General features: G+C 40.8%; 2 protein-coding genes across 2 annotated transcripts in view; one reads left to right on the top strand and one right to left on the bottom strand.

Moving 5' to 3' along the window:
* The window catches only part of LOC109463715 (failed axon connections homolog), a 4,824-nt gene extending 4,678 nt beyond the window's left edge, over positions 1-146 (bottom strand). The window contains exon 1 of the mRNA XM_019760564.1: positions 128-146. Within this exon, the coding sequence (XP_019616123.1) occupies positions 128-146 (19 nt within the window). The remainder of the gene's footprint in view (positions 1-127) is intronic.
* Positions 147-2,521: 2,375 nt separating this feature from the next.
* LOC109463714 (polypeptide N-acetylgalactosaminyltransferase 4-like) lies at positions 2,522-9,095 on the top strand. Its single transcript, XM_019760563.1, has 3 exons — positions 2,522-2,967; positions 8,209-8,375; positions 8,869-9,095. The coding sequence occupies exons 1-3, from the start codon at positions 2,522-2,524 to the stop codon at positions 9,093-9,095; spliced, it is 840 nt and encodes a 279-aa protein (XP_019616122.1).
* The last annotated feature ends 3,457 nt before the right edge of the window (positions 9,096-12,552 follow it).

The following is a 12,552-nucleotide window of genomic DNA, read 5'->3' as shown; positions in this document are numbered from 1 at the left end:
TCAAGTCGTTACGTCGTACAAGTTAAACATGAAAACGAGTAATCTCTCTTTGACACATTTGGACATGTATTTCTGCCCCGATAAAACGCCAAAGGAATTTCAGACGGCAAAAATGACCTCACGTTACCTGTAGCGGACGCCGCCATTTTTGTTCGCCGAGACCACCCGGAGTTGCTAGGGGTGGGCGTGGTTACGGTTGCTAAGTGTAGGCGTGGCTAGCGCCTGATGTTAAAAGTTGGCGTGGCTAATGCTCTTTGCACCTGGCAACTTGCTCGCTGAACTTCAACCGTTTGACATTGCGTTACTACCGAGCAATGCATGTTTCAAAATATTTAAAACATTCGGGTGTGGACGGGCGGTTTGGCCACCGGTTGGCTGGTAGTTGGCTGGTATTTGGGAATGGGTCGAGGCGTGGTTAGCAGCCAAATTTTACTTGGATCTAACTAGAATTCGATTCAATTCGTATAGAAAAGTAGCGCGGTCTAAATCTGGTCAGACTGCTCCCGAACGTCAGCCAACCTTGGTCGACTGGTGTTCGGAGGTTAACTCCAAGCAGATCTTTCGGTGGGGGTAAGACAGTATGAAATTACAGTTTCCCTCTGAAATGTCTTACTCTTCAGGCCATAGATTGAATATGGTTCATGGTAACTTAGGCATTGCACAGAGTTTGGCAGGTTTGATGCTACAATATGACAAAATCATTACGTGTATGTGTATATTTTGTATGTTTTGTATATATTTTGTCACTTGCACTTGGTTATCAATAAAGTTTTTAAAAAATAAAAAATCGCAAATTAAAAATCGCAAATTAAAAATCGCAAATTAAAAATTAAAAATCGCAAATTAAAAATTAAAAATTAAAAATTAACAGCCTGTGTCCATTTCCCCACCAGTGGAGATTATTCGGGGGAAGGTTCTGCACGTGTGACAGGGGCTTGACCTCTGTCCGTGCGGCTACCCTGGCGTCCATGTTGTTGAACTGGTACTTCCATCCTGTTGACATTGGACGTTGACTGACATGCCCAGCCTGTATACCTGGTGCGTGGATACCGAAGTCTCTCAGCGAGGTTCGTGTCGCCTTTCTTCACCGTCAGTCTTTTGCTTCACGGTTTCAAGTGCTAACCTTTGTTTTTAAAAGTTCAACAATGTAAGAGGTATTTATGCACGTGAGTCATACTAGACCAGTCTATTTGAAATTAAATACGGTCGTTTGCTAAGGGATCTCATGAAAGTCCTTTTAGTCCGTTCCTATGTGTAGAGTTATTAGAGTGTTATACCCGAAATCTACCTCTGTTAACGCATTTGAATGAGTCAACATTATAATTGTATATTCTTATTGTATATTGTCTAGATACTAGGCTACATAGCTGATAGTCGGGCAGTCCTGGCTCTATATAATTTCATACAACCTCATAAATAAAATCTATAATGTTTAATATAATATTTTTCAATTGTTGCGATGAAAACAGTATTATAAGTAAAAAAGAACTGGCGCTATGAAACAATCTGGTATTACAATTCGTTACCCCTGGTTTACACCTGTAAGGAAGTGCGTGCCCTGTTTTATTTGTACAGCCAGACAGGCTCTACCGGTGTCCGAGTTACCTTAGAAACCCTGCAAAAAATGACGTCAACTTTCCACAAAATCAGATAACTTCGAATGTTGAAGTTTAAAGTGAACGCAGTAGCTATGATGGGAAGGTTAGCGCTACTACGGCGATCTGTAAGACTGGGCCTCGCCTGTTCTTTCATGTTTACAGGCCTCGTCGTCTATCAGCTCTATCTCAAACATTCTAGGATAGCCAGGCCCAAAATGGAGCGGGGTAGTACTGTGCGTGGTGGTGAACTTGGAACATTCGCGAGAGAAGGAAACTATGAGGGAAAAAGTGGTGAAACTTTGAGTGATCAGGTGCGTTACGATATATACGATCTCTTGGCAAAGATTGACAGAATGTCACATGTACTTAAAAGCTATCGGGAGAAAAACAGTGACTCTGTGACTAGCGGACTTACCAAACAAAACGCAAACTTCGGAACTAGACATAGTAAAGAATTTGGACCCAGGACTGAGCAGACTATGCTAAGAGGTACCAAAACATCTAACGCTACTAAATACTTTTTCTTGAGGAACACTTTCAAAAAGAAGCAGAACCAAATAGAAGACCAAAAACCATTAGACGACCACGCTATAAGACCATATCTACGGGCAGCGCCAAAGGTACAAAACACAACGGCCTTTTTAGACAAAGAGGAACAAAATTCACGGAAACAAACGGTGATTCCACCGGACTCGTGGTTCTTATCTTCAGTTCATGTCAAGCCGCCTTCTGATCCAGACCACCACGCTACCAGAACAGCTCTACGGGCAGGACCCAAGGTACAATATCGTCGAACGGCCGTTTTAGATAAGGAAGGACAAAGTACACGGAAACAAACAGCCATACTACCAGGCTCGCGGTTTCTACCTACAGTTCATATGAAGCCGCGTTCTAGTTCAGAAAACCACGCTATCAGAACAGCTATGCGAGCAGCGCCAAAGGTACAAACTAAAACGGCCTTTTTAGACAAAGAAGAACAAAATACACGGAAACAAGCAGTCATACTACGAGGCACGCGGTTCCTGCCTACAGTTCATGTCAAGCCGCCTTCTGATTCAGACCACCACACTACAAGAGAATCTCTACGAGCAGGGCCCAAGGTACAAGACACAACGGCCTTTTTAGACAAAGGAGAACAAAGTGCAAAACAACGAACACAACTGGGCTCAAGCTTCCTACCCACAGTTCATATCAAGCCGCCTCCTGATCCTAACTCTCCCGGAGAAAACGGTACCGCAGTTCGCCTCACAAACCTGACAGACGCCGAGGAAAGTCTGAGGAAAGAACTGTTGGAGAAATACGGACTGGACGAGTTCGTCAGCCGACAGATCTCCCTACATAGGACACTACCGTATTCACGCCCCGAGAGGTAAGGAAATACACATAGAAAAACTTAATTGCACGACAATGCACATGCTATGGTACAATTTATGGCAAAGTACAAAAAAATTATTGAATAAGACCTAATATGAAATAAAAAATATATATGATCTTGCAAATGTTACATGTAATGAAAATATTGATGATGAATTTTATTTAGTAATGGCTTGTCCTACTTATAGTTAAGAGACAGATACACTGCTACAGACTACTAAGGCAAACTTTACCATATCTGGTTCAAAGAACGATAGTCATCCCAACAGCCCACACACTAGTTGTAACGCATATATTGTTATCGATAATATTTGTAGTTACAATATTTTTGGATGGATTAGTTTTGTAGTATAAATTGTTGATTTTCTGCCATACATTGTACTATATACGATTGTCGAACAACAAAGTCCATTCATCATTGTTATTTTGATACGCTATGAGTAAGTGCAGTGTTTGAAATACACACACTTTATTCTTGCCGCTAAAGGCATGCTTTCTGTGGGAGACGCAAGGTTGCCCGGTGGGCAATTTATCATTTTTGCCTACAAGGCTTCTGAAAAAAAATGTGTCCCACATGGACCTAGCCTGGGTGCTGTCTGATTTGTAACGGGGCTCAATGCACTTTATTTCGGGCCAGCGAGTGCAAGGAGCCCATTAAAAATCGGATTGCACCTAGGCTAGCCTCGGCCAGCATGTCTCTTTACAGCGATCTCTAAACAGGCGGCCTGCCATCTAAAATGAACAGGTCAATAATGTTATACCGTAACGTTCAAAACATTTTGTACCTCTCGTATGTTGTAATGTTCTTTGCATAGTTTTATCAACGTACTATGTGCTTACAAGGCATTGGTAATATAAATCATGTGTAATTTTATTTTAGACTTGTGTGTTCATTAAATTTAAATTCTTTGTTGTCAAGTTACTACGTAAAAAACTAATGATTAATTTTTATTCAAACATAGTAACTGAGGCAATCTGAAATATTGATAGGCAACATAGTGGGCAACCTAAGAAAAATAAGTATTCCGAACCCTGAAGACATGATAAATTTGTACATTTAATTAAGCAAACGGCCAGCATTTACTAGGCTAGGTAATCGTATAGTACTAAGGTGCCGCTATGGACTTTGCAAATTAGATATAGATATATAAAAGCATCGTGTATTGTTAATCTACCCTTAATCAAGCTGCATTGTCGAAAACTATGTGTCCGCGCGGGCGTTAACCTAGTCTCTACCAGACTAACTACGCTACTAACTGTTATAAGAGAATATTTGCCAGGGGAGTTTGGCCGCCTTGTAGGTTTGACTGGCCGCGCAGTGAAAGAAACTTCTTCCCCGCGGCCGGACTCCCTTGGCCCATTTTACTCTCCTTTTTGCCGAATTCTACGATCCATATTCCCGTAGAGAGGCCTGGTCACTAGTGTTAACCTTTCATGACGGACAGGATGCTGTAAATGATACACTTCTTTATCTTACTGTCAGGATAGCCTACATCAGGCTTCAGAAGCGGCTAGAAAGGGTAGAAATTGGCCAAATAGACAGATAACATGCCGGGGGAGTTTTTGCCGCTAAAAGACCTTCGACTAGCACGAAATATGTCGAGTATTTACAGCTTGAGCCCAAGTAGTGGTCCAACTCTCATGGCATCTTTAATATCTGTCTCTCTGGCCAATTTCTGCTCTTTCCAGTCGCTTCCCGAAGCCTGGTAGAGGCTAGTAGGTAGAGGATATTAATTGCCAGGATGTTATGGCGGTTACTTGACGTCACGCATGTAGGAAAGTGACCGCGCGGGCGATGACCTTTCACGGAAAGGATGTTACACACTGTTCACGATAAGTACGTGACGTCACGCATTTTCACAAGTGTCCACAGAGGTTTTTTTTTTTATATTCGTTTAACACAAGACGTGGTGACGACACACTCAAGTTCATTTAACTTATTTTATGTCGTGTAGATTGTAAAGTGTCTTTCCTAAGGGCACAAGATCGGTGGCATGGCAGGGTCCAATCTCTTTCTTGTCTTTTTTCCTTTGTTTATGTTTAAGTAATTTTTAAGTTACAAAAGAAAAAAGAAAATGCTTAAGAAAACTATTGACTCTCCTGTCTAGTTAAAGTTTTCTTCTTTTTTTTTAATTAAGTAGTTATACCCCGATTTAAAAACAGGATCCAAACTCGGGACACCTTGGTTCCTAGCCTCAGTAGCAGGCTTATAGAACTTGGGGTTTGGTGGTCTTAGGCTGTTTTCTGATTAGCCCAGTTCTAAAAACGGGGGTATTTCAACCAGGCCGGCTATGTTGTCTATATGCAATCAGAAAATAGCACATAAAAGCTCCCAAAGACCCTGAAGACCCCCATAACCCCTGTTTTTTGCATGCTATGGAGGTTATTGGTTCCGAGCCGAGCGCTTTGCCGTTACGCCACGCGACCCCAGAGACCCCCCGAGTTATAATTAACATTCAGTCTTTCCGTTCTACCTCTGAAAAATATTAGCCGGCTAGAATGTCCATGATTATGAATTTGTGAAATATATAAATCCTGCAGTACAAACGAAAGACGCTAGATGGGTTATAATAGAACCTGCCCTCTATATGCCACTGACACTTTCAACATTACAGTTTTATACGAACAAATCCCTCCGCAGCTTCTCGAGTTTTGATGTCCACTAACCAACCAAATCACACGCAAACGGCACCAAGATATAACCTTCCAGGCAAGAGTAATAAACAGCTTTATTGATTTGTTTTTACTAATGATGCAGTCACGGCTGCCCTACTAGCACAGGTGAACTTTCAGGCTAATGCGAAACAGGCGTTCCCAAGGCTTCCGACCAGGTTGTCTTAAATCTCTAACTTCGGACTGTAGAATTTAGACTATCGCACACCAGGGCATGCCCCTACTCTTTTTCAAAAGGTGTGCTGCTACTGCTACTACCAGTTGGTTCAGTAACGTGCGTGGGTGTGACTTCCCGAACACGGGACCTCCATTTAACGTCCTATCCGAGGGACGTCCCTAACCGAAGCTAGATCCGGATTTTTACCTGAGTGAATTAAAAAAAAACGTCGTGTAATAAGTGCCTCGCCAAGCGCACAGTATTGAGGCATGTTGGGGGATTTTAAACCCAAGACCTATGGGTTCTGGTCCAAACACCCAACCATTACGCCACACGATCCCATCATTACAAATATACACTACCGAAGAAAACTGTCGAAGTTTTTCCTATTTTGTATTATAATCCACCAGCATGCAAATGACATAGGATTGTCGTATAAACACGGAATAGTGACCCACATAGCAACGCGATATGGTGTAAAGTAGTCAATGACTAAGCGAATACGGGACAACCATTTTAATGGATAAAACGTTTACCCTATACGGAGGTGGATTACTTTGTTACAATATTTAGCGAAGTGCAAAGGTCTCCTTTGTGAAGAAAAGCAAACACTTGTGGTTGATACGATGGTATTAAAATTATAACTATCAACGTCGTGATCCCAGGTGCTGTATTGATCTGTAGAGTGCTAGAACATGACCCTCACCTGACATACCACACGGCGGCATGTGTCACAAACCCCTGTCACAAATTGGCCGTGTTTATGTAAAGTCACCCAAACCGCGATTCGGGTAACTCACATTCCTCACATCTGGTCCACGTGCCACACATTCCTTTGAAACCGTGTCCGATCACAATTCGCCTGAGCTACATTTATTGTTGTTTGATGAAAACACGCAAGGTAGCGGGTTATTAATGTTCTGAGGTCAACGACCTGCTTGCTCATGTCCCCCTCCCAGCGTATCTCGGCCGAATGCCGACGTGGTCCCACCAGAGGCGGTGAAGCTCGCCCTAGAATTGTTTGACCATTACCGCTCTTTAAGTTGCTGCCACGTTAAAGTTGGTATTGCATATAAATAAAGAAATATCACCCCGTAATCGATGACCAGGCGAAGTTACATTGAAATCACATTGCGTTCAGATGCAAATCGCGATGCGGAAAAAGCGATTCGAAACCACCTCTAGAGGTGGTTTGGGATCGATGCGCTTTCAATGTGATTTGGAGCGTTCAGATGGAGCCACTTGAAACCGGCTTCGGGGTAAACCACATGTAAAGCGCTTTCACTGACTTCACATAAACACGGTCAAATTCAGAACCCTTTCTCGATCACAAGTCGAGCAATATGAAACATGTTTGAACTGCAGTTTCCAACACAAGGCATTAGACTCAGCCAAATTTATGACTGTATAGTCTTTGTTAATAAATGAGCAATCCCTGACTTCCATGACGTCACGTAGATAACACACGTGACTCCGTGAGCAGTGGATCATAGGCTGCAGAAAGTCTGTGGCGCCCCCCGTCTCTGTTGACAAGTTGAAGACAAGTCGACCAAGTTAGTTGACGGGAGACTGTCTAGGTTTAGGGTGCGCCTACCTTTCTAGTACACAGTTAGAAAGTAGATCAGCAGTGCTTGTTCTGGGGTCAAACATTACTTAAATCCGATTAGATTCGTATAGAAATGTAGGCGTGGACTGCATCTGGTCAGACTGACCTAAACATCCAGCCTTGGTTGCCTGGTTTTCGGGGGGAAGTTTCTGAATGTGTGTCAGGGGTTTAGGGGGAGAGAACTTTATTGCACGACAATGGTAAGGTACAACGTATGGCAATAGTTACTGAACAAAGTACAAAAAGAAAAGGGTATAGAATGAAAATTAACAACCTCATTACTTTAACACCTAGAGATAATTGTATAGAATCAAGCACGGCTAATTATCAGTTTCGGCATTTACCTATTATGCCATTGTAAGGTGTGGGTAATGGTACCCTATGGGATGAGGAGCGTTGACGTTACATTTATCCGTCCAAGGTAGCTTTTCTCACCAATCACCTAGTGCTAAAAGTGTGCTTTCTATAATCACGTGACGTGAGCAATCGATCAAAAGTGCCTGGAAGTTTATATCGTCCACTATCTCTACTAGTGAAGGCTGAAGTGCTCTGATATATAAGGCCTCCTTAAAGCCTTAAAGCTTCTTGCTCACGTCAGTAAAGGCTTGTGTGGTCACGTGTTTGTAAACGTAACTCTCGCGAGATCACGTTGTGAAGTGATTGGTCATTAATTATCCTGATGAAGGCGACAGTGGTCGCTGAAAATGATCCCTGTACAATTGTGTGTTGGAATAAAGTTCAACGTTTTACTATGATTACTACCAACATAGATGAACTTTCATGATAATCTTGATCCATAGTTGCCAGAGACAGACGTTCCTGTCCAACCTGCCAACCGTCAGCATTATAGTGGTGTTTCACAACGAAGCCGACTCTGTGCTGAAGAGGACCCTGCATAGTATTCTAGACAACACACCTTCATCCCTTCTACAGGAGGTTCTGCTAGTAGACGACTTTAGCAATAATGGTAAGAATCTTCAAAAGCCACTATGTGCCGTCATTCTCATCTTACGTAATATCGATAGTTTCCAGTTATATTTTTTTATTTGCAAATCATGCCGAAGGCTTATTGCTCTTACAGTAAAAAATGCTATTTGGTACAATACAATAATAGAAGACAGATAACTACTGTCTGGGAAAAACTTATAACTACTACTACTACTACGCTAGCTATTATGAGGTTTAACTTCTTCTCTGAGGCAATGGATGACGAAAATATGGTCAAGATTCGATTGTTTGCATAATGTGTAATTAACTTAATTGCGTTGCGAAAGTGATTATGCTGTCCCAAACGTGACTAAGTTCATATTTCCCTTCGTGTTTGTTTTTTTCTCCTTTCCTGTGTATTTTTTTTTTGTCGATATTTAGATACTGTTCTAAATTGTAGGTCAGTTTGAATAGTCTATAGGTCCTCACATATAAAACTACCTTCGTTATCAGTGTATTTTTCTTCTATAAAGATGATCTTAAACAGGATTTGGAGGACTATGTCTCGCGACTACCCAGGATAAGGCTGGTGCGGAACAGGCGGCGGGAGGGCCTGACACGTGCGCGGATCCGGGCCGCCAACCTGGCGTCTGGCGACGTGCTGGTGTTCCTGGACTCTCACGTGGAGTGTAACACCAGGTGGCTGGAACCTCTCGTCGACAGAATAGCCAGGGACACAAAAACAGGTCAGTGCTGGTGAACCAAGGCAATCATAGACTTCTTACATGGCGTCATCCTTATAATATACCACTCGAAGCTTCATTTCTGCAACACCGACTTAATTTTATGGATGACATCCTCTGAAGACCCCCAACTAGTGCGTGCAAGCGAAAAAAAAAATCCGGTCCAAAAAAATGCTCCTTAAAACCAAAGAAATACAAAGCTGGTGTTGTGAATTAGCGGCAGTACATAGGATAGCGACGTATGCGACAAGCCGGGACTGCTGCCTCTTTGCGGAATTTATAGCTTTAGCTATTTATTTTATTTCTTTTTATTCAAAAAACAATTTCAGTCAAAACCGTATCACTACTCTCCAAGCAGAGGTTTGGGTTTGGGGTTATTTTCAGCTTGTTTTTAGATTTTTGTTATCTCTTTTTCACTGGATTTTTTTTCCCACCAAACCCGACAAATCCAGTGCAAAAGAGAAACCCCGATAAAAAAAGTTTAACAACAAACTAAAAAATAACGGTTGTATCAAGCATATCGCATTATTTCGCTACAAAAAGATAGACATGAATCCTTCTCTAGTAAATTAATGAGATAGAGAGTCGCTATCTTATCAATTTACTAGACAGATAAGAAAAATCTCCTTCTAGTAAATCAATGAGATAAAGGGTCGCTATCTCATTAATTCACTATAGATAGAAAACAAAATTCTCCTTGTAATGAATTAATGAGATAGACGGTCGCTATCTCATTGATTCACTAGATAGACTAGAAATTCCTGTTTAAGTAAATGTGATTGTCTTTGTGGTTCTCGTTTTAGTTCTCATTTGTTTTTGTGACTATATGATCTGCCCAAACACACCGTTACTATTTGGGTAATCAAATGTACATACGATTGACCTTTGACACAACATTGCGCGAGCTATTAAAAATGGCCGCTGGACTCAGACTCAGACGGTGAGTGTTTATCGTCTCAAACCTCGTCAAACCATCACCGAAGAAACCGTTTCACTCAAGGTAGGGATCGGTTACGTAACCGTAAACAAAAATCCATGTCCGTAGTACATGCACCGAAAACGATATCAGCAACGCACAAGGTCATCAGCCCCCCTCCCCCATCTTCCGAATTCCCTGCCGTCTCACACTGGTGTTTAAATGTTACATTGCCGAGCAAAATTCTTTCTAGCCTTATTAGTATTAGTGGCCCCAGGATGAGCAATGTCTTGTTCAAAGTTCTTACTACCAGTAGACTGAGTCAGCAAACACAGAAGGACAGGAATAAACTTTGCCCTTCATAAGTTTGTACCGAGGAGAAGACCGTCCGTGGTCCGCGGCGGGCGGATGAATCCTTTGAATGCGCCACGGGGGTGCATCGCCCCGCCTTATATGGAGTTGTGGATTACGTCATCAAGGCTCATCCAATGAGAGCTCAGTATGAATAGTTATTTCGACATTTCCCGCCTGCTGTTGATAAAGGTCAAAGGTCGCAATGTTCCCTAGACCGAATAAAAACACATTAATTTCTGGAACCTATAATGTAAATCATCTTTCTTGTTCAGGTTCACCATTAATAAGTTACACTAGGCTCCTTGTGACATCAGAAAACATGCTTTAAATTGTTACAAATTAAACAGTAGATAATTCTCACCTTACAACAAGAGCTCTCCTGAATATCTTAGGATATATTACATATTATATGAACCATATGTATGAAGTGGTATTTGATAAATGCAGCATAATTTTCAATTGTTGGTGTGAAGAATGCTCTACCTGAATTTTTAGCACTTTTGGTATGTAAGGATGTTAGGAAATGTACTTTTGTAATTTATTCCAAAAACATAAACACCTCTAACAGCATGTAACATCATATTGTACATAACAGAACACTATTTAAAGCATCTGGTGCATATATTGAAAATATACATCTTTCTCAACATATTCCAGAATTTGATACCATCGATATGAATTTTCAAAAATTTTTACTTAGAGTTAATACAAAAGCATCAAATGATGACGTTCGTGGAGAACTAGGAACCTTTCCAATAATAATAGATACTGAAATACAATTAATAAAATACTGGCATCGTTTTGTAAACTTGCCCAAATACACCTTACTTCGTGAAGCATACGATGTTTTATATGCTGGTAAACACGACATTCTGAATTACAATGGTCTTGGACAATTTTGGACGAACCCCGGGTCATACCAAGTGGATACGATAGCCAATCAATTACGATCCCGCCTTCAAGATATATACATACAAAAATGGTATAATTCTATTAGTAACAACGCAAAACTTTCCATTTATACCACATTAAAGGAAAATTATGGACAAAAATAATACTTCTCAAATATACACAATCTAGATATCCGAAAAGCGATCACAAAATTAAGAATTAGTTGTCATAAATTAAACATAGAAATTGGTCGATACATGAAAATACCAAATGACCAAAGGTTCTGTCCATTTTGTCCAAACATGATTGAAAATGAGCACCATTTTATAATGGATTGTACACTATACAATGATGACCACCTATTGCTGTTCACCTTTCTTTCCGCTTGTTCAATTGATTTCAATACGTTAGATCCTATAGATAAATCCAAGTACATTCTCAGGGCAGATAACCAATACAGTGTTTAAATAGGAAAATACATCAAAGAATGTTATAGACCACATGTTAGAGAATAGTTAACCTTTATTGTTACATCATACATATACTCTGTACGTAAGATGACGTTATCCACACATGCATTTAGGTTTCAATCTTTAGTTGTAGAAGACCATACAAAAGTCCCTGTACTGTTTTGTTGTGTCAATTAAGAATCTATATAAAACTTATCTAACTAACTAGTGAATATGATGCTAACTTAAAGAATCATACTGTTAAAACAATATTGATGATGAAATAGTGTTCAGCAATTCTTAGAATATACTTAATCGACTCTTTGCTACATATTTGATAACTCTGGTAAAATCTTTTTTCCTTGAGTATTACCTGTCCAACATAGGTATGATGAAGTTCTGCCTTCTATATAGACCTGGTCCATTTTCAGACTTCCTTGCATCATGTTGTCTGAGGCAGAACGGATTACTAAGTATTTACAACATTATTTACAATTTTGGACAGTGCCATCATTCACAGTCCCTAGACTGCCATAGTGGGCCTCAGGTATTTAATGAGTAGGTTACTTGTATTCCCTCTTGTTCTAATCAGTGTGTAATGTAATCAGTGTCTGTATGGAATGTGGGTGTGGGAGAGAAACCTAAAAAAACAGACCACAAACCTCAGTGTGATCTAAAGCACATAGACCAGTCTCTTCAAGCCTCAAAAACATGCGGCCGCAATGCATGGGGTTTGATCAGCAACTGGCTTAAACCCTGCAGAGAAGCAAAGCTTGTTTTTGAAAGCAATTACTTGTTTGTTATCTTTTTAATATCCACGTCATGTCCAGAAGATAAGCACTTTGTCTCTGTAGGTGGGCAGTT

Source organism: Branchiostoma belcheri, unplaced genomic scaffold, assembly GCF_001625305.1.
Source record: "Branchiostoma belcheri isolate BF01 breed outbred unplaced genomic scaffold, Haploidv18h27 scaffold13, whole genome shotgun sequence".
Lineage (NCBI taxonomy): Eukaryota > Metazoa > Chordata > Leptocardii > Amphioxiformes > Branchiostomatidae > Branchiostoma > Branchiostoma belcheri.
This window is presented reverse-complemented; position numbering and strand designations above follow the sequence as displayed.